This window comes from Schistocerca nitens, chromosome 2, assembly GCF_023898315.1.
Source record: "Schistocerca nitens isolate TAMUIC-IGC-003100 chromosome 2, iqSchNite1.1, whole genome shotgun sequence".
Lineage (NCBI taxonomy): Eukaryota > Metazoa > Arthropoda > Insecta > Orthoptera > Acrididae > Schistocerca > Schistocerca nitens.
The window spans coordinates 533,923,515-533,947,200 of NC_064615.1; the positions used below are offsets into that span (position 1 = coordinate 533,923,515).

A 23,686-nucleotide genomic window follows, 5' to 3' on the forward strand; every position below is an offset into this window, starting at 1 on the left:
TCTTATAGTTTTGACCATTACTATCACCCATAGGAATCTGTGACAGTTGTTTTAAACATCATGTATAGCTGCCATTTATCTGCTATTAGTGGCTTAATATTTACTTAGGACTACAGGTACTTGTATACTTAATATTTTCTGTGCAATTAAGTTTTTCAGATTACTGCTTTTATCTCACAACACACACATGAATTATCAGTTAATTGGAGTTTGATTGTGTAATGTGTGAAAAGTAATTGACAATACATGTTATCTGATAACATATGCATTCAATATCAGTGACAAGTTGCTTGTCACTTCCAGGTCAAGATTAAAGAGAACATTTTGCTGTTTGAAATCAGATACACTTAGCAAGAAATAAAATATATTCAGTTTCACTGAAGTTAATGATGTACAGCAGAGTTTTATGATTGATGGGAAGAATTTCTTGATGCTTCTATCATTTAAAACAGTAATTATCAACAACTCAACTTCAGAGAAATAGTGGCTGTTTTTGAGTAAGTTTTATGCTGGTTTCAGTAACATATCATTTGTCTATTGTAACATATATATAATATTTAACACAGTTTTAACATTGCTTTTAATTTCATTGAATGATGAAAGTTGATACTACACATAATTACAACTTGCTAACATGAAGTGGTCAAAAATTAAAATGTCGACTCATACACATTTTAGTAACATCTAATTTTTTACTGCCATAAAGCATAACAGTTTCAAATGAGGTGAAAATGCAAATTCCAGTGTGTCTGAAAATTGTCTCTCTCATCCCTTGTAGAGTTTTTCACTGTTCTAAAGCCCTGTAGCAGTGTATTTATGCAATATAACTATTCTTAAAACTGTTGCAGTTATGAATTCTTTTTTGGATTTCTTATGTATTTTTTGTATTTTGGTATGTTCAGTCAACTCTAATGATTCTTCAGTTAATAGTTTATACTGTGTGCATGAGGAAAGGGTGATTCTGAGTTAAGTGTACAGTAAATAATGTGTTGGTATTAGCAAGATATATTTACACTATGTACTACTTCAAAATGTTATTGAAGACAGGATTTCATTTTGGTTTCAGGAACTTCTATGCACATTGTGGTTGGCTGTAAGAAGGATGGCAGCACAGAATTGCCAGTGGAGGTATAAATTCGATGTGGTATTGTTCCTGATGATGATTTTTAACTCACACCTGAGTTGTATGTATGTATCAGGAAATTTCATTTCTGGAGATCATAATGAGTCACCAGGCACAAACCAGTCACCAGATGTAACAGATTCTGTAGATGCAGTACAAAATAATTTGACACCAAACATTGTTTTGATTATGGCTGATGACCTGGGATGGGGTGATTTTGGGTCATATTCGCCATACACAGCTCTAACACCAAACTTAGATGCCATTGCCAAGGAAGGAATAAGGTTAGTGATAAAAATTGTTATCAACTGCAGTGTGACAAAAATTTCACTAAATAAACATTTTCTCAGAAACATTTGCTCAATATGACAAAACTTAAATGATATTTTTGTATTTTTATTTCATTTTACTGATTTCACTACTTTTCTATTATGAATTAATATTCAAAATAGAAAGAACAATTAAATACCAAAACTTGTCTGTAGCAGCTTGAGAATTCTGCAAGTCAATGTGTGTTGCACAGATTATTGAGCACATTCATCTTTCAACAAAACTGAGCAAACATGTAGATATTGAAAAATTGATAGCAGATTCCTAAGCAATTTTGTGTTTTGGATCAAAGCAGCTATTATGCTGTGAATAAAGATCATACTCTGGGCAGAAGTGTATTTAATATGTTGGCAACAAACAGATTTGACATCCTTCAGGGCATTCACATACAATAAGTTAGTGGTCATGGTTGAGTTATAGCAGCAACAATTACCATGGTGCAAAGGGCCTTAAAATAAGCAATATACTTTCTATGTTCAGAAATTACGTAAGATGCAGGTCAGTTAAATGATTGAGCTATAGATAATCATCTACCTAGCAAAATAAATACATATAAAAGTAGCATCAAGACACTTCTTGAGAAACAAAATAAACCAGTTAACTACACAAGACAAATTATCAACACCATATGATAGGTTCAAAGAGAAAAGCCTGCAATAGCTACTATCATCAAACGTTTTTACTGAATTCTGCCAAAATACTAAGAAATGTTGGTTATCTATAGAAGCTGTTAGTAGCACAAAAATTAGTGTCATTTATTCATTCATTCACTTATTGTATTCCATAAATTCCAATGAAGGAGAGCCTTCAGGATTTTGAATGAATCAAGCTTTACATTAATAAGCAGGAGCAGCCACTGCTTCCTTTTTCTTTGAAATATATTAACATATTATAAATAATGCTAATCTATTCATACCAGTAATTGTGACAGTTACTTCTACATTACTGTAAAAAGCTACACTGAAAATACCACTGCTCCAGGTTTTATACAACTCAACTGCTGTTTTTATCTAATAATCCAAACAAAGATTTAATTTACATGGACCACTATCACCCCTTGATACACTGACACTCTCTAGTTCTCTTTGATACAGAAACTTGACTTATGGAGAATTTACCCCTCTGAATCCAAGTGTTCCAATAAATTGTAGAAGGCATGGCTGTTGTCGTATTATTTTACTTTAGTTTTGATTATCTGCTGATTTTCGATTTCCTTCTTGATGACTATCACTATCCTGTTACGGACTATTGCAGAGAGTATAATACTTTTCTAATATGAAATACAACTAATATAGTTAAATTAAACAATTCTTACTCTTAAATAACATTTTTACCTTTATGTTTGGAACAGGTTCACAGATTTCCATGTAGGGTCATCTGTATGCACACCTTCTCGAGGTGCACTTTTGACAGGTCGTCTGGGATTAAGAACTGGGATTGTGAAGCATATTACTGCTGATGCTGTTGGAGGTATTGCCGAAAATGAGACAACACTGGCAGAAATCTTGTTGGACGCTGGATACAGAACTGGAATGTTCGGTATGTATTAATTTTGTACGTCTCACCTTGCCTCATCTCTGCCATGAAAATGTACAAATTTGTGTTTATTTAATAAGAGAAATGATGATAATATTTTTACAATGAATAATAGTCCTGGAAGGTAATTTAATTTTCAGACCCCATTATGGAGACAGAAAGAAAAATAATTTAGCATTTTGTACAGTACAAATTCAATGTAATTACTTATATTGTAACTAAGATGTAATTTCTTAATTGTGTAAAGTATCACTAGAGGACTCAAGAAAGCTGTACATTATTAACTGTAACTGAAGACTCTAACAGTTAAACACAATGGAGTAAGTATTGGTCATAAGAATTACTGTCATTAAACAAAAAAATGTGAATATTAATTGTCAAACAATGGAAAATACAGGATGGAATGTAACAACATCATCAAAAGGATAGCTGCTATACACCGTATAGTGGAGATGCTGAATCACAGATAGGCACAATAAAAAGACTGTTGGAAAGTGAGCTTTTGGTCAACATGGCTTTTGTCGAAAGTAGAAAACATACGCATATACACACACACTCACGCAAACGCAATTCGCACTCACATGACCACAGTTTCTGGCAGCTGAAGCCAGACTGTGAGCAGCAGCGCATGATGGGAGATGCAAGCAGGTGGTGGGGGTAAGGAGGAGGCTGGGGTGGGGAGGGGAAGGGATATCAGGGTAGGGGTGGAGGATGGTAAAGTTATGCTTGTGGGAGGAGCATACAGGGATGAGGTGGGGAGAGGGTAGGGCAGCTACGTACAATCTGGATGTCAGACGGAGGGCAGGGGAGTACAAGGTACGAGGGTGGGGGGTGGAAGGGGGGGGGGTGGAAAAAGGAGAAAAGTAAAATGATTGAGTGTCCATTGATGGAACAGAAGGCTGGGTAATGATGAAATGGGAACAGGAAAGGGGCTAGATGAGTAAGGACAATGACTAATGAAGGCTGAGGCCAGGGGGGTCATGGGAACGTAGGATATACCACAGGGAGAGTTCCCACCAGCACAGTTCAGAAAAGCTGGTGTTGGTGGGAAGGATCCAGGTGGCACAAGCCATGAAGCAGTCATTGAAATGAAGAATGTCATGTTGGGTAGTGTGCTCAGCAGTGGGGTTATCTAGTTGTTTCTTGGAAACCGTTTGGCGGTGCCCATTCATGTGGACAGACAGCTTGCTGGTTGCCATGCCCACATAGAATGCAGTGGAGTGGCTGTAGCTTAGCTCATAGATCACATGACTGGTTCCACAGGTAGTCATGTCTTTGATGGGATAGGTGATGTTTGTGACCTGACTGGAGTAGATAGTGGTGGGAGGATGTATAGGTCAGGTCTTGCATCTAGGTCTAATACAGGGATACGAGCCATGAGGCAAGGGTTTGGTAGCAGAGGCTGTGGTGGGATGGATGAGGATATTGTGTAGGTTCAGTTGTCAGTGGAATACCACTGTGGGTGGGGTGGGAAGGATAGTGGATACGACATTTCTGATTTCTCTGCATAACGAGAGGTAGTCAAAACTCTGGAGGAGAACATATTTCAGTTGTTCCAGCCCTTGGTGGTACTGAGTCATGAGGGGAATGCTCCTCTGTGGCTGGATGGTGGGATTTTGGAGAAGGTGGGTAGCTGGGAAGTTAAGGCATGGGAGATCTGTTTTTGTGCAAGATTGGAGGGTAATCATGGTCTATGTAGCCCTCAATGAAACCGTTGGTATATTTTGAGAGGGATTGCTCATGACTACAGGTGCAACAGCCATGGTTAGCTGGGCTATGTGGAAGGAACTTCTTGGTATGGAATGGGTGGCAGCTGTTGAAATGGAGGTATTGCTGGTGGTTGGTAGGTTTGATATGTACAGAGGTACTGATGTAGCTATCTTTGAGGTGGAGCTCAACAACAAAGAAGGTGACTTATTGGGTTGATTGAATAGGATCAGCTTAAGTGAATGGGGAGGAAGGTGTTGAGGACCTGGAGGAATTAGGATAGGGTGTCCTCACCCTCAATCCAGATCACAAAGATGTCATCAATTAATCTGAAACAGATGAGGGGTTTGGGATTTTTGGTATTTAGGAAGGATTCCTCTAGATGGCACATGAATAGGTTGGCATAGGATGGTGCCATGTGAATGCCCATAGCCATACCCTGGATTTGTTTGTAAGTTATATCTTCAAAGGCGAAGTAATTGTGGGTGAGGATATAGTTGGTTATTGCAACTAGGAAGCACTCTCAGTGATGGCACAATAACTGGTCTCAATGGGGCTTCCTGGGAGGTTGGGTAATGGCCTTTAGGAAGCATGTAGAAGGTAGGAGTATGGGAAGTGGTAGAGGGTGAGGAGGGAGAGGGACTCCGGGAAGAGGTTCTGGGATGTGCCTAAGGATTAGAGGAGAGACTGGGGATCATACTGGTTTTCTGGAATGGGGTCACTGTGGCAGGGTTTGTAGGTGGATGAATGTGACAGCTGGTGGAGTCCTTCTGCCAGGTAATCCTTATGGTTCAAAACAATAGTGGTACAGCCTTTGTCAACAGGTAGAATTGTAAGATCAGGATCAGTTATTAGGTGGTGGATTGCAGCTCTTTCTGCAGATGTAAGGTTAGTTTGCATGTTGAGGGATTCGGGAACTGAGGGTGAGGCAAGATTTGAGGTTAAGGAATTATGGATAGTTAACAGGGATTGATTTAAGGATGGTGGAGTTGGATCACGGTTAGGTGGAGGACTGAACTGAGTCAGATAAAGTTCAACATTGATCCTTGGTTGAGTCTGATTGGAAGAGTTGGTGGAAAAAAAAGTGTTTCCACTGTAGAGGCAGGGAGAAGAGAGAAGTCCTGCATGATAGAATTTGGGAGCGGGGGTTAGATGAGGCATTCGGAAAGGACTGATACTTTTGTGGGGCTAAGGCTGTCAGAAGAAAGGTTGATGACTGTGTTTTGGATCTGTTTAGGTTCTGGAGTCAAAAAGGAGACTTTTCTGTACTGATACAGATGGAAGGAGCAAGGGTCCATGGTGGTGGATAAAAATGTATATACACTCCCGACCTTGTACAAAAAAGCAGATATCCCATGCCTTATCTTCCCAGTCGCCCAACACATCTAAAATCCCACCATCCGGCCACAGAGGAACAATCCCCTCATGACTCAGAACCACCTAGGCCTGGAGCAACTGAATTACATTCTTCATTAGGGTTTTGAATACCTCTCATCATGCCCTGAAATGAGAAATGTCCTACCTATTCCCCTTCCCATCCTTCCCACAATGGTATTCTGCCACCCAATGAACCTATGCAATATCCTTGTCCATCCCTACACAACCCCTGCTCCCCACCACTTGCCTCATGGCTCATATCACTGTAAAGACCTAGATGCAAGACCTGTCCCATACATCCCCCAAGTACCACCTACTCCAGTCTGGCCACAAACATCACCTACCTCATTGAAGATGGGTCTACCTGTGAAACCAGTCATGTGATCTACAAGCTAAGCTACAACCACACCACTGGATTCTACATGCACATAACAAACAACAAGCTGTATGTCCACATGAAAGGCCACCGCCAAACTGTTGCCAGAAACAACTGGATCACCTCACTGCTGAGTGTACCACCCAACATGACATTCTTCATTTCAATGACTGCTTCATGGCTTGTGCCACCTGGATCCTTCCCACCAACACCAGCTTTTCTGAATTGTGTAGTTGGGAACTCTCCCTACAGTACATCCTACGTTCCCATGACCCTCTTGGCCTCAAACTTTGTTAGTCATTGTCCTTACGATCTACCCCTTCCTCATTCCCATTCTAGCACTACACAGCCCTTTACTTCACCAATGCACCCTCAAGTCTTTTTACTTCTCCCCTTTTCTGCAACTCCCCCTCCCCTCTCCCACCTGTCCATCTTCTAACCTCCCAACTGCACCTCGCAACCCTACCCTCTCTCCACCTCTTACCTGTACAATCCCACAAGCAGTATTTTACTGTCCCCCCCCCCCCCCGACTACCCTACTATCTCTTCGCCTCCCTGCCCCAGCCTCTTCCTTACCACCACCACACGGATGCCTCTCCCATCATGCCAAGCTGCTTGCAGTCTGACTTCAGTTGCTAGCAACTGTGGTCATGTGTGTGTGAGTTGCAACTGGCTACTAATGTTTTCATAATATTGTTCAATGTTAGACATCAAATGAAAATAGAAGTTTGGAATGCCTCAAATTTGGGCTGAGACAAGTTACACTGGAGAGTTTAAGAATGAAACTCTCAGGTACAGTGAGATGAGAAATATTGAAGTAAAACATCTTTGTCAGGAGATGCAAGTTGGAAAATGTACCAAAATTGTGGAGATTCTATTTGTTCACTATGTTTTGAGCCTGAACAAGCTTTATTTCTCATAGCAAAATTTGCATGTATAACTGTGCATGTCATAGTCACAGTTCAGACAAAATGTTGCTTGTTTGTTTTTTTTTTCCAGAAAAAGCCTGGACTTCAGTCATTTTAAATGTACATATACTAATACTTGTGTATGCCAATGAACTTTACTGCAGTCAAGTAGTTTTTGCCATCACAAAAACTTTTCTTCTGCAGACAAAATGTATTTGTATTTGAAACAGTGGCCGTCCTGTTTTTTATATCAGTATTGTTACTATTACAATTTCTGGTGATTATTTTTAGGTAAAGTTGCTTTTCTATGCATGTTTTGTAGTTTGTGATACAATCATTGAATAAATAGGAACATTTTCCAGGAAAATGGCATCTTGGTACTCAACCTGGTCACCAGCCACTGGATAAAGGTTTCCAAACTTACCTTGGTATTCCATATAGCGTTGATATGGGCTGTGCTGATCCACCAGGGGCAAATTATCCATCATGTCCTGCTTGCCCATATGGTAAAGTACTTGTTTTACATTAAATGATAAGCTTTGGGAGTCTTGGTGTTTTGATATCAGACACTAATAAAACATAATGTGACATTTTTTTCATTTGATATCTCACTCTTCATTTTATACTATGCCATAAAAACACATTTTGTATTTCCAGCATAGTAACCTTCAGGGATTCTGATTTTTCCCCACCCCTCTCTATCTCTCTTTCTCTCTCTCTCTCTCTCTCTCTCTCTCTCTCTCTCTATCTCTATCTCTCTCTCTCTCTCTCTCCTCTCTATTTATCTATCTAGGCATAAATCTGCAAAGCTTTATTTGATATGGTGTATGAACAGAAGTTATTATATGGTAGTTAGAGAAATGATGGTTGATAGTAAAATATCTACAAGTGTTGTTCCAACATCGAACATTAGGAACTCTTTTCGATTCATACAGTGCTCTTCTCTGTGGTATATAATAATGACAAGTAGTGAAAATTATGACCACTTGATCGATAGCTCAAGATCATGCACTTCAGAAAACAGGAAAGTGAGCACCCTGAACCAGTGATACACACACGAACAAGGTTTATTCCCATATACTAGAGCTACAGTTTATATGTGATACACAAAACTGAATAGAGGCTAACTTTTACCTGCAGTTCACTGATCTGTGGTGCCTAGAAACATGGAACTGCATAGAAACGTCATCTACAGATAGAATGTGTTCCACAGTTCTTCCACCTGATATTGCTGTAGCTCACCATCCAGAGCTGACCAGACACCATCCCATCAAGTCTTAATTGGGCTGAAAGGCAGGGGAGGTGGGGGTGGGGATGTGGGTCAGAGGATCACAACACTGGTCAGAAAGTAGAAAAAGATTGTAGAAGGGGAGCCCTGTGAGGAAATCTTTCACATTAATTTTGAATATTTCTGAGTTTTTTATTTCCTGCTTGATGTACACTGGCAGTGTGTTACAGAGTAAAAAAATCCACTTTGTGTCATATAGAGGGAATCAAGGCATATATGAATATTATTTTTCCTTCTAGTATTATGGTTGTGAACTGGAGAGTTCATCCTAAATCACCACTTGTTATTAAACACAAACACCACTTGGGAGTATATGTATCAGCATGACAGTGCAACAATCCTTAAGTCCTTGGATAGGCTTCAACATGATATTCAGTTATCAACTTTATAAAACATTCTTACAGTGCTTTCTTGTAGAATACATACTTTTTTCCAACCTAGCTGCATTGCCAGAGAAGACTATGCCCTAGGACAATACTGAGTGAAAGTATGCTAAGCATGCTAGCAATCCCTTCTGTAGATAAACACAATGAGAGCATTTTGTAAATGCAACATATGCAAAACTGAGCTTTCTTGGTTAACTTATCCACATGCTGGTGCCATCTCAGTTTATTTTCCATGTGGATGCCCAGGAACTTCATCAATGGAGCCTTATCAAGTGTATGTCCATGGATATCTATTTCTGGTACCTGCAAGTCATTTTCATTTGTTTGGAATTGGATAATACAAGTTTTTGTAAGATCAAGTCTTAAGCTGTTGGCTGTGTACCAATTGTAACACTGCTACATAATTCTCCTGACTGTGTTTGGCATGAATGTGTTTTAGCCCATTATCACTATGCTTGTGCCATTAGCAAACATTAGTTTTTTGATAGTTCTACAATGTTCCTGGTAAATCATTTATGCAGAAACAAGAACATGAGTCAGCCTGATACTAAACCTTGTAGCACATCATATTTAACGTTTTCCCACTATGAATTTAGATTTAGTTCTATTGCTTAATTTACTAATGTGACCATCAGTTTTCACGAGTGATTTAATTATTACACAAATTAAAATCCTGAGTGAGTGAAGGACAGCTTCAGTCTTCATACTAGGATTCTTCCAATATCACTTAGCTTACAGAAAGATCCTGTCAGCTAACTGGTTCAGAAACATTTATGTTGGAAAAAGTGAGGTGAACAATTGTAGGTATTCCAAACAGAAAGGCATGCAAGCCACATTTCAGAGAAATGAAAATACTAACTGCATCTTCCCTCTAAATTAAAATCTGTATTATCTCAATGGAAAAGCATCCAGGGACTTCAACTTGCAGAATTTCTATTCGCAATTATGGAACAATGAATGGAAGTAATATAAGTATAGAATATACTAGATTAACTAAGTCCTAAAATAATTTTAGATATACTGTCATAAAGCTGTATAATAAACCACTGCTGGCAGTTAGAAATGTACCACACAATTCCTTTCAGACATATATGCAGAACCTATTAATCAACAGCTATGTCTATGATGTAGAAGAACTGAAGACCTTGGTGAAAGAAAGGGATAACTCACATTTTTTAGGAGGCACAAAAAACTAATTTTAAAAAATTTAGACATAGTATTTTGTTATATCACTTATATAGGTCTTCAGATTTATAATAGTGTCGTTTTCTAAATACAGTGTGTAATTTTTAAAGTAAATGTAATGTGTAATTTTTAGTGTGAAATCTCATTGTTGTATACACTGAAGAGCCAAAGAAACTGGTAGACCTGCCTAATATCATGTAGGTCCCCCACGAGTAAGCAGAAGTGCCACAGCATGATGTGTCATGGACTTGACTAGTGTCTGAAGTAGTGCTGGAGGGAACCAACACCATGAATCCTGCATGGCTATTCATAAATCCGTAAGATCTCTTGTGAACAGCACGTTGCAAGGCATCCCGCATGTGCTCAATAATGTTCATGTCTGGGGGGTTTGGTGGCAATTGGAAGTGTTTACATTCAGAGGAGTGCTCCTGGAGTCACTCTGTAGCAATTCTGGACTTCTGGGGTGTCGCATTGTCCTGCTGAAGTAGCCCAAGTCCGTTGGACATGGATGGATGCAGGTGATCGGGCAGGATGCTTACATATGTGTCACCTATCAGAGTCATATCTAGACATATTAGGGGCCCCATATCACTCCAGCTGCACACGCTCCACATCCTCACAGAGACTCCACCAGCTTGAACAGTCCCCTGCTGACATGCAGGTTCCATGGATTCATGAGGTTGTCTCCTTTCCCATACACATCTGTCTGCTTGATACAATTTGAAACAAGACTCATCTGACCAGGCAACACCAACAGTCCAATGTCGGTGTTGACAGGCCCAGGTGAGACATAAAGCTTTGTGTCGTGCAGTCATCAAGGGAACACGAGTGGGCCCTTGGCTCCAAAACCACACAGTACTGATGTTTCATTGAACAGTTTGCAAGCTGAAACATGTTGATGGCCCAGTATTGAAATCTGCAGCAATTTGTGGAAGGGTTGCACTTCTGTCACATTGAATGATTCTCTTCAATAGTCATTGGACCCATTCTTGTTGGATCTTTTCCTGCCCATGGCAATGTCAGAGATTTGATATTTTCCCAGATTCCTGATATTAGTGATACACTCTGAAATGGTCATACGGGAAAACCCCCACTTCATCACTATCAAAGAGATGCTGTGTCCCATCACTCATGTGCCAACTATAACATCACGTTCAAGCTTACTTAAATCTTGATAACTTGCCATTGCAGCAGCAGTAACCAATATAACAACTGCACCAAACACTTGTTGTCTTATGTAGGCATTACTGACCACAGTGCCATATTCTGCCTGTTTATATATATCTGTATTTGAATACACATGCCTATACCAGTTTCTTTCGCACTTCAGTGTACATGATCAGCGACTGATGAATAATATTAAAATAACAAATAAAACTCCATTCATGCATAGGGAATGCTTTAACCTCATATGATTTTAGTTTATTTAACAGGATTTTGCAATTTGCATGATCAAAGGACTTAGCAAGATCATGTAAAATGTTAACAGGATATTTTTTCTGTTTACTTCCATTACAAATAAGTCCATAAGACCAGATATTGCTTTCTCCATAGAAAAGCCTCATTGAAACCAAATTTAGCTGTAGTTACAATGTTATTTCTCAGAAAGGTGGTCCTCTATTCTGTTGGTGGCTAGTATAGTGTGTAGTATGTGGCAAGTAAAATCATTGTCTTAGCAGATGTTGTTTGTTCTTATGAAATACACTGATTGACAAAGCTCCCCTTATTTGTCTTAGAGACCAGTTAGGAGTATGGGTGAGGAATCACATACTGGCTGTGGGACATGGCCAGAGCATCAGGCCAACAAATGGATGTTCTCTCTGATTCTCAGCTAAGTGTGATGTCCATCCTTTCCTCTCTCTCCAATTGCTCTTGGACTTTGTTCCACTGCAAAACAACATCTTATATGACCAGCCTGATGGACTAGTTGTCTGTTTTCCTACACCAGGACATGCACTACTGTTTACAGATATTTCAGAATATAATGAGAAGTCCTTAAGTCTATCTTTTATTCAAACTGACACTCCATTTGGATGTCCACATCTTGATATCCCTTAAATTTACATCTGATATCCAGTGCAAGCTGATATCAGAAGGGGGATCCCCATCTTTCAGTCTATAATCGTCATCAATATCATCATTGCTGATGTAGCAGACTTCTGCGAGTCTTGGCCACCTGTAGAAGATGATTACATTCTTCCCTGTTTAGTGCTGAATTGCTCAGTTTTGACTTCCAATTTTCCTTACATCCTCTCTGACATCTTCCTCCCACCTTAGCCTTGGTCTTCCAACTCCCCTTGTTCCATCAGGCATCGTGCTGAATATCTTCTTAATAATTACGTTATTTGCTCTCAGTACTTGTTTTGTCTGTTTGAGCCTTTCAGTCTTAATGTAGCTAACAATATATGGTTCATTATATAGATTATGTGATTCATAGTTGAATGTCCTCCTCCAGATACCATTTTGTTTCACTTGCCCAAGAATTTGTCTCAAGATCTTTCTTTCAAACAAGCTAAGCTGCCTTTCTTCTAATTTTGTTAATGTTCATGTTTGGCACCAGATGTTAGCACTGGTCATACTAAAACTTTATACATAATGATTTTAGTTTTCCTGAACAGCAACTTAAATTTCAGAAGTTTTCTGTGGCCATGGTAGCACTTGCTGGTGGACAATATTCATTTTTATTTCTGAGCTGTTCTTACAGTTTACTTCTGATCCTAGGCAAGTGAAACTATGCACAACATCAAACTTATATGAATCAATTTGTGTGGATGGGGGTGCATTTGTATAATCTTTCTTAGTTAGAGGCATACACCTAATTTTCCATTCATTTGTTTGTAGGTTCATTTTTGTAGTAGCTCTTTCAAGACTTGTAGAGGATTCTTTCATTGTTGTTGGCATACTTGCAATTGTATCAGTATCATCAGCATATACCAGCATATGAACTGATTTGTACAGGATAGTTCCTTTTGTACTGATGAGGGATAATGCACCTCCCTGTCTTACTCCATTTTTTGCAATCACAGCACTTGTAATTTATTCTGTATTTTAATTTGACTCTGGGTGTTTTATCAATACTGTAATAGGCTGATCTTAAGTCTATAAAGACGTGGTTTATATCAATCCCAATTGTTTTCATTTTTCTAGTATTTGCCATATCATGAAGATTTTATCTACAGTAGATCTTTCTTGATGAAGCTGGAAGCCTGTTAAAAAGGATGTTTCAGAATATTTTGTATGCTGTAGGTCAGAGGCAAATTCCCATATAGTTAGAGAACACTATAGTATCACCTTTCTTGTGTATTGGTTATATGACATCTAAGTTTCATTCATAAGCAATATTTCCATCTATCCAAATCTTAAATACAAGCGTGTGCATATGTTTGAAAAATTCCTTTCCTGCATTTTTAATGAGTTCTGCTTGTAGTAGATCCATTCCTAGGCCATATTATTCTTTGGCTCCTTGATGGATGCCTCCACTTCCTCAGCAGTTGGTACTGGTTCCTCTGTTTATGAGTTCCTTGTATTTACAGAGGGTAAGATTCCTTGGTTTTCAGCTGTACCATGATTCGACAGTTTGTCAAAGTGCTGGTCCCATCTTCAGTATATTGCTTCATCACTACTCAAAATTGAACCACCTGTACTTCTACATAAATTCATTCTTGGTTGGATATCCTTTCAGGTCTTATTTAAATTCAGATAAAAAGCTCTCACTTCATTCATCTCCTCCAGCTGTTCCATTTCTTCCAGTTCGTTCCTTTCATGCTCTCTCTTTTTCTTCTTGTGCAGCCTCCTTCCTTCTCTTCTTGCTATTCTATAACCTTCTACACACCTTCAGGTATGGTTTACCTGAAGCATTCTCCTAAAGGCTTCATTTTTAATTGCTGTTAGTAGTGTATACTCTTCATCAAACCAACCATTACGTATGGCTCAATTTACTCTTCCTAGAACCTTATCACCAGCTTTTGTAAGGATGTCCCTTAGGTTCTTCCATATTTCCTCAATACTTTCACTGTCAGGAAATTGTGGCAGGTCTCTGAATAGACTCAAGCTCCTTGAGAGTATTAGCATGGAATTTTCTTGCATGAGATCCATGTACCTTCCTCATAATAGGTATTCAAGTTCTAATTGTTGCTATTACAAGGCAAGGGTCAGAGTCAACATTAGCACTTACCTAATTTCTAACACCCATTAGGTTGGACAGATGTTTTGCATTAGGAGGTGGTTGGTCTGATAAAAGTCTTTTCATCTGGATATTTCCAAGTCATTTTATGTGTATTTCTATGGTTACAAATTGCACTGCCCACTACTGTATGCCTTGAAGAAGCAAAGTGTGCAAGTCTGATGCCACTGACATTGAGCTACCATGAAGGCTGTATTTACCAATACAAGACTGATATTCATCTTATTTTTCTATTTTAGCATTCATATCTCCAAAATTATCCTACAGTATTCTCCTGAAGAGACATTGTGTACTTCATCTAACACATCATAAAAAGCAACCTCCTCTTCTCCAGTCTTCTCTTCATTTGAGGCATGAGAGCATGTAAGACTATAGTTGAAAAATTTTCCTCTGATTCTGAGTCGATACAGTCTGTGTGATTTCACCTGGAAGTCCACAATAATATATTTTTTCTTCTCATTTACAATAAAACCAATACCAAAACATCTCACATCTTGAATAGCTGTAATACCTGGTTGACACTCATCCACCTGATCAAGTAATTTCTTTAAACCTCCAGCACAACAGAGAGTTAGAACATTCTGTGATCCTAATCACAAGTCCTTTAGACATCTGCCAGTTTGTCGTAAACAGGCTGCGCTGTGCACGGCTCACATTTATCCCATTTATTGTTTGTCATCTTCTACTACAGTACTGCTGCCTCTTTTTAATATTCCATTTACTGGCGTCACTAACTTCCTGCCTTACCTGCCCGTGACCAGCAGTAGCAGTGCGTATCGATACCGGGTGTACCGGTATGAAATGAGCGTTAAGATACAAATGGGTCGATAGGGAACATTTGTTGTGAACGAGCCTTAATTTTTTTTTGTTTGGTTGGTATGACATCTTTCAAAGATATTTAGTATACATCAAGTCATGGAACAAACAACCTCATATGTTTTCATCATGTTAACAATGTCGAATTTTGTACCAGAAAGTGATGATTTGCGGAAAGCATTAATTTTTTGTTTTCATTTGAAAAAAAGTGCTGCAGAGTCACATTGAATGCTTGTCGAGGCATATGGTGATCATGCTCTATCAGAAGCAACATGAAAAAGATGGTTTCAATGGTTCAGAAATAATGATTTTGATGTAAGAAATGAAGAACATGGAAGACCACCAAAAAAGCTCAAAGACGCCGAATTGCGAGCAATATTGGATGAAGATGATACTTTAGTCAGAAGCAAATGGCAGAAATGCTAAATTTTGCACAACAAACAATTTCTGACCATTTGAAAGCTATGGGAAAGATCCAAAGGTGTGGAAAATGGGTGCCACATGAATTGAATGAAAGACAGATGGAAAACTGAAAAACCATTTCTCAGATTTTGCTTCAAAGACATGAAAGAAAATCAGTTTTGCATCAAATTGTTACTGGCAATGAAAAATGGATTTATTTTAAGAATCCTAAATGGGAAAAATCATGGGTTAATCTGGGACAACCATCAACATCGACTGCAAAACCAGATCAATTCGGCAAGAAGACAGTGCTCTGTTTGGTCAGATCAGAAAGGTGTGGTGTATCATGAGCTTCTAAAACCCGGTGAAACTGTGAATACTAATCACTACAGACAACAAATGATCAATTTGAACTATGCATTGATCGAGAAAAGACCAGAATGGCCTAGAAGACATGGCAAAGTAATTTTTTTCACGACAGTGCACCTGCACACAAAGCAAAACTGGTTCAGGATACAAGCAAAACACTTGGCTGGGAGCTGCTACCCCACCCTCCGTATTCACCAGACTTGGCCCCTTCCAACTACCATTTGTTTTCATCAACGGGACACGCATTGGCTGCGGAACACTTCGATTCCTACAAAGAAGACGAAAATTGGGTGTCTGATTGGTTTGCTTCAAAAGACGAACATTTCTATTGGCATGGTGTCCCCAAATTGCCAAAAAGGTTGTCAAAATGTATAGAAAGCAACGGTCAGTACTTTGAATAAAATGTTTTTACTTTTCGATTCAAAATTAGTGTTTCATTTTCACAAAAAAACGCTCATTTCATACCAGTACACCTGGTAAGTGCACTGTCGTACCATCTCTAGAGTGACTGATAGTATTTCTGGGTCATCGTTTGTCTGGCAGTCAGCTGGAGATGGACCAGCATTGCAGTCAGGACGCAGCAGCAGTGAAGTCGGGGACGGAGCACCAGTGACGCACCGACAGCCAGTGCTCCCCAACCGCTGGTGACACACGTGAACTGTCTGACGCAGGGAGATTGGAGTGGGACAACTGTTGGTTGGTCGTTCGGTTGGTCATCTCATTGACTGACGTATATTTGTTCCTTTCATAATTTCCAGGCCTGGGCAGTTGGTCGGTTGGCGTGGAGCAGCGAGGAATTCTCCACAGAACATAGTTTGGCTGGGGCCGCTGGCGGTATCTATGCAGTGTTGGAGTGTGTGGGGCTGTTCCTATTTGTTCCCCAGCTGCCGCAGTAGCGGATGCTGATACTGATAAGAACTGGGCGTGGCAGGAAGTAGCGCCCTGATAAACCACAATGGCGGCACCAGAAGCGGGTCTTTCCAGCGGATCGCGCTTAGTTAAAACTATAGCGCGATCCTCCGAGCTCTAGCGGCAGCCAGGCGAACCTCGTTCGACCATGGACACGAAAGTTGAGTTTTCATTTAATCCACCAGCAAGTAAAGACTGTTCACATTGTGTCATTTAGAGTTTGTTGTCAGCTGTTGGGATATTCCCGTGAGCAACAATGTGGTTTTCAAGTTGGAAAATTCTAGCCACCCTCCGGGGGAGTTTCACTGTATGTGGTTATTTGAATTGAAGTGCACCAGCGGAATCTTCTGCCTTGTGGCCGTTAACATTCTGGTTACCTGCCTTGGATGTTGACGTAAATTTCAGGCAGTGTAGTTCATTGTGTTGTTGCTGTCCAGTGTAGTGTGTAGTTTGACAGCTCCATGTATGATTGGTTGTGGGCGCCGATATCTTCTACGTTGTTCCATTGAACTCCCTGTTGTGCCCTGGTCAGGTGAAGTGGGAAGTTATCTTGTTGGTGGGTTTGTTGACCGTCGGTCGGTTGGGTTGTCGTCAGATCATGAATGGTTGGCCTGACTGCCTGTCTCACCTAAGCAAGTGTTAGTGTTTGAATTCCGAGTTGACCCTCGAACATCTGACCACCCTTGGGTGTACTGCCTTTTTTTTTTAATTTGTTCTTGTTGTTTGTACTTGTATGGCTTCCAGCCAATTTTAAATTAAGGTTGTTTTGCCTTAAGTCGTAACATTCTTTAGGTCTTCAGCCTAATTTAAAGAACTGTTTCATGTAAGACCTTTGGCATTTTAAAGGTTTTAATGTTGTTGAATTTTAAGTGCTGTGCCTTCAGCCGATTTTGAGTTTGAGTTGTTTTGCTCTTTAAGGCCTTCAGCCTAGTTCAAAGAACTGTTTCACATAAGGCCTTGAGTTTTGCCCAATTAAGAACTGTTTTAAGCAAGGCCGTTTTTTTTTTTTTTTTTAAGTTAATGTTGTTTAGCCTTAAGTGTTGGGCTTTCAGCCGATTTTAAATTCAAATTGTTTGCTCCGAAAATCTCAGATTCTTTGGGCCTTCAGCCTAAATAAAGAACTGTTGTAAGATAAGGCTTGCCTTTTAAATTTCTGATTATGCTTGCGTTTTGTTATTGGCCATCAGCCATTTTTAAATTAAAGTGGCTTTCAGCTGGTAATTAAGTCCCAAATATTAAAGCTGTGTGTTTAAAAAAAATTTTTTTTAGGCTCTTGTAATGTTTGATCGAATAATAAAGTTGTATGTTCGAGTGTAACTGACAGTCCCTTATTTTGGCCCCTTTTCACAATTTAAACTACCTGTCCTGCCCCTCAGGTTTAGCGGGGTGTATCACAGGCCATGCCAGCTATTTCTTCATTATATTTCAGAACATTTGATTTTTACAGGTTGCGTTGTTAGCCCAATGTCAACTCCCAGTGATGCTGGAGTGCTGATGTTTTCTGTTAGTGTTGGCTCCATTAGCTGATGAGTCGTCATTTTAAAGCATAAGGAACTAATTTTTTTGCCATTGTGTGACTTAACAATAAACATTGTGTGCGTGTTGCCCAGGGGTCATGGCATGAATATGCATGCATCAGACTTGGCAGGGATACAAGACATTTCCTGTGTTTTGTTAGTACATTTCCACCAGCAGGAAGTGCACCCACAGGGCCACATAGTATCTCATTAACTGTTTCAGTCTATAAGGAAGGCTGTAATTTTCATAATAAGCTTTGACATGAATTAGACAAAAAGCCTAGTTGGTGCAAGCAGGTATCAGGACACTACATTGTGACATTTCTGCCACTTGTCCATATGCCAGCAGCTAAGCTGGCCATTTAGATGCCATATGCCTGTGTCATGCTCACTGCTCCACAACTTCCTTCTGCTTGCTGCCTGGCCTTGCAGCTCACCTGCTATCCAGCATTGCACTGCTGAAGTGTGATGCTTGACTTGTTGCAGCCAGCCAGCCTTCAGCTGTCACTGCAGATCGCCCAGGCCATCCTCGTCTGTCGCGTCATTCACAAAGTCTGACAGATGTCATGACAGTTCATTTTCCATTGCTCATGGTTGTCCGCTTTGCCACATTGACACCATCACTGCACATCACAACTAATGTAAATGTCTTAGAGAGAGCAATGCTTTTCAGCCACCAACCCATCATCCAAGGATTCCGAGGATGTAGCTATTGCCAGAGAAGAAAAATTGTATTTTTATTCCTTATGAAGCTGAGTTCCAGGGAAATAGTGCAGAGTTTTGTTTATCCTTGTTAGCAATTTTGTTGGAAAAAATTGAGTGTAGTGCAGAGGCGAGCAGCAGTGATCCACTTAGAACTTTGCAAGATCAGAAAATGGCTCTTATTCCTGAAACACTGAACTCCAGGAACATCTAAAAGCAAAACAAGTTTAAAAATATGAGCATAAGTTCAATGAATAGCGTAACAGTTTGACTGATCAGTTTTTTAACTAAAGTATTACATTACGAAAATTACTTTCATTTTATAAATATTAAGATCCAACTAGATGAACTTAGAGTAGAGTCATCTAGATCTAAGCAAACAGTTTTCACCAACCATAGAAATCAAGATCAACACAAGACTCATCTCAGAGAAATTGCACACCTAAGTAACTGTAAAAAAAGCCTTTTGCAACTTTTTTATGTCAGAAAAGACTACAGAGGACTACTACTGTTCAGTCACTGTGCTAAACATTCCGTAAGTCTTTGTGGCATTCACGCATTCTGATGTGTTTCCTTTAGCATCACCTGTTTTGGAACTGCAGAGAAATTATATTCATTCTTCTCAACTTCTACATATTTATTGGTGGGTATTACTTATAGAAAAAAAAAAAAAAAAAACAGGAAAAAGTTTGAAGCAATTGTCTGATACCAGTATTCAGTGGAGTTGTCATTAGTTCAGTTAAAGTCATAAAAGGAAATGTGAAAACAGTTGCCAGCCTTTGGAAGATACACAGGATCCATCTAAGGCAAGCAAGCTTGCTCCTTCCAGCTACATGTTATTCTACCTTTTTGACCTACATCAACTTCTGGCACACAATACTGGAAGAAGCAAATTTTGCCCAACAGTATCTACAGTCTCCAGAAATGACTAAATGACTTTGGATAAAGGACTACCCAAATTAAAGACAATGAATAAGTTTTAGTTACGGAACAAAATACAATTATACACAATGCTGTTACTTTCTGCACTACACTAAAAATGCAGCGATATGGACATTATTAACTTTGGCTGACAAGGAACACAGAGAGTAAATAAATTAATGCCGAGTCAACTGGCTCTGATGCTGGATTATTGATTCAAGAAGATCGTTGATCAATGTTTGAATGCATAGAACGATTTATACAATAATTATCTCAACAATACCCAGCCATGAAAGAAATCTCCAAAAATTTTCCAGATTGTTGAAACAAAATTTATGCTTGATGCTTCCACTGACGCTCTTGCTGTAGCACTGAAATATCATGTACAAATGTATGATACATTTGTGATGTGGTGGACGCAGCAAGGAATAAAAAGCATTGCATTGTTTAGCTGCAACAGGCAGAACACGTGCGTTGTTGGTACTGCACATTTTAGCGATTTTGACCGAGATAAACTTATACAGAATCTGCTAGGTGAAAAATCCGTACAATATGCACATTTATTTATATATATAAAAGCCGACTTGGGAATTTTCAGCCGGCCGCGGTGGTCTAGCGGTTCTAGGCGCGCAGTCCGGAACCGCGCGACTGCTACGGTCGCAGGTTCGAATCCTGCCTCGGGCATGGATGTGTGTGATGTCCTTAGGTTAGTTAGGTTTAAGTGGTTCTAAGTTCTAGGGGACTGATGACCACAGATGTTAAGTCCCATAGTGCTCAGACCCATTTGAACCATTTTTAGGAATTTTCCCTTTGTGAGACCGCTTATACAAGATCGTGTGTCAATTTAAAGTCCTAGATACGCACATTTTACCGTTCGCGTCGCTTCTTCTGCCTAATCTTTCATTGATTGTATCAATACCTGTTTGTATTGCGATATACTGAGAAATTTCGAACATTCACGGAGTACTGCGATAACCTAGTACTGATATCGTCAATTGTAAGCTTCATCTAAATTAGGCTCTTGTAAAAATTTTTGAGGACAGTTAACCTATCGTCGACCAAAACAATCTTTCTCCAATTTTATTGCACAATTACGAAGAAACAGATTAGTTTCAGAATTTTCGGACGCTTACAAAACTGTAAGTTAGTGGTGTACGAGTGTTTTGGTTAATGTAATTCTTAGCCAGAACCAAAGTATGTCACCTCTGAATTTCATTGTATATCAACGCAAATAAACGAACGTTTTTGAGAATTTTCGGAAGCTACCATTGCCCTTTACACAATCTACGAGCAATTTGTAACAAATTGGCGTTTGTGATTCAGTTACTCTAGCAAATTTTCCAACACATTGTGTTACATCTAGTTTTTTTCCGTAAAGAGGAGTAGCTAGACATATGATATGCATTTATTGTAAATTAACTCCGTTTTCGAGTTTGCCAACAACTACAATTATTGTGAAAACGTTACGGAAATCTAGCAATGTGTGTGTGTGTGTGTGTGTGTGTGCGCGCGCTTCCATTCTTGTGTCAACTGAACAATGGGATACAACCCGTCGGTTTTGGCCAATTACGTCATAGTATACTCATAGCCATTAGTGTATTTTCGATTCACGGATAATAAAACGTTTATTTTCTGTGGCGAGGCGTCATCATTTTAAATTGAAATAAATGAATGAGTTTCTAAAAGGCAGAGCTAGACGATGTGTACGATTTTTGTCGCTTGTATTACTTCAAATCATTTGTTCGTTGCAATTCATTCGATACTTTCATTCTTACAGAGTTTGATATATTTTGGAAGACTTGTTTTTCATTCTGAACAATTTTTACTTTTTGATTTTCGTTTGTAGGTATGGATTTATCTACCTTAACTGCAGCACGAGATACAAAATTTTACAGTTGTCGCTTTATTTCGCCTTCACTAGCACTTGGTATTACTACGATATTTTTCAGTCGATAGCTAGTACTGTTAAAGGCGAAAAGACTGACGTCTGACATAGAAAAATTTCTATCCCGTACTTCAGTTGACTTATATAGCTCAGCTGAAGAATATTATACTAGTGCTAGCAAAGACGAAAAAAGTGACATAGGTACGTAACACTGTCATCCTGTACCACAGTTGAACTACGAAGGTTGATAAGTATGGAATACAAATGTTATGTATGTCGCTGTCTTTCGCCCTTCGCTGGCATTTGTATCCTATTGTTCAGAATCAGATTCCTGCTTGGAGATGAGTGGTTGTTGCTGTCATAGGGCCTACTGGCTGTTGGTGGTGGATTGGTTTCTGCTGCTGGGCTGGCTATTGATGGTGGGATAGTTTCTCCTTCTGTATCAGTACATAATATATCTTCAAGTTGGTGAGAGTGATCTGCTTCTGCTAACAAGATTGTAGTTTTTGGTTTAAACCAATCCGTAATTCGTGTTGTTCTGGCGATTTTTAAGTTTGATGTATGTGTGTGTCTTCATGACACAGGCACTGGTAAATAGTTTTTCTGCTAAATGTTATTTTCCTAATTTATTTAAATGGAGTCCATGAACTGTGAAAAACCTTCGACATTCTGAAAGTCAGAACATATTTCAAAGATCTTTTTGTTAGCAGCACAAATTTCACCATTTACCCACGACCAGATAGGAAAGTCATAACGAGGTGGTATGTTTAAACCGCGAATAGTGGTGTGTGTTAATTTGTTTAACCCGTTCTTCGGTTCTTTTATTAACTTGTACGTTTCATTCCGACAAACATCGTTTGAGCCACCTAAAATTACGACAAAATCATCTTTATTTAAGTTGGATAACTGAGCAGAATTTGTTTGTGCTGCTATCTCACGAAACGGCGCTCCTGGTTTGACAAAACCTAATACCTTTAAATTAAATTTTCCTGTCAACGGTGCAGAAATTCCACGTCCGTTCTATCACCTAACACATCAAGATCTTTTTTTAATTTTTTTGCACTAGATGTTATGGATACATGTATTTGCCCAGAAGCCATGTTATGTTTTTGCACATATCCTACAGCTAATATCTTCCTTACTTTAGACTCCGAGTTAGATATTATTACACGTTGTCCACTGTTGTTTACACTTGTAGGCCTACTAGTATGTCTAGTTGATTTGTTTTGGCCGTTATTTTTACTCGGAAGTGTGAGTGGTCTTTGTAACCAGTTGTGCACATGAGTTTTCGATCTGCTTCAGTTTTCTGTATCACGTTTATACCTGGTAATTTTCTTTGGATGTTACTTGAAACTGCTGCTTGTAGCGCGCGGTTTTCGTCTCGAAGATTACTGATATCTCGACACAGAATATGAACGACTAGCTGAAGGCTTTCTAATCGTTCGTTCAGCTTCTCGATTCCACTTTTACAGTTATTACAAACTCCGTTTTTTACAGTAAAACTACAGCTTTTAGCCGCATTCAGTTCACTTGCTTCTTTACTTGACTTATATAGGTCAACTGAAATAGGATAAACAATTTTCGTGTGTCGCTTTTTTTCGACTTCGCTAGCAATAGTACCTGTTCTTCTGTTGGCTTATATATCTCAACTGGAGAACAAGATACACCTTCGCAGTTCAGCTCAGGTAGAGTATGCCAGTGTTAACGTATGTTGGTGTTTTTTGTCTTCGCTAGCGGTAGTATCTTATTCTTCAGTTGACGTATAT

The 23,686-nt window shown here is 39.2% G+C and overlaps 1 protein-coding gene across 1 annotated transcript in view; it reads left to right on the forward strand.

Annotated features, from left to right (window-relative positions):
• Positions 1–292: 292 nt before the first annotated feature.
• LOC126236524 (arylsulfatase G-like) overlaps positions 293–23,686 on the forward strand; it is a 98,811-nt gene continuing 75,417 nt past the window's right edge. The window contains exons 1-4 of the mRNA XM_049945890.1: positions 293–497; positions 1,067–1,407; positions 2,805–2,992; positions 7,720–7,863. Coding sequence (XP_049801847.1) covers positions 1,103–1,407; positions 2,805–2,992; positions 7,720–7,863 — 637 coding nt within the window. The 5' untranslated portion in view covers positions 293–497; positions 1,067–1,102. The remainder of the gene's footprint in view (positions 498–1,066; positions 1,408–2,804; positions 2,993–7,719; positions 7,864–23,686) is intronic.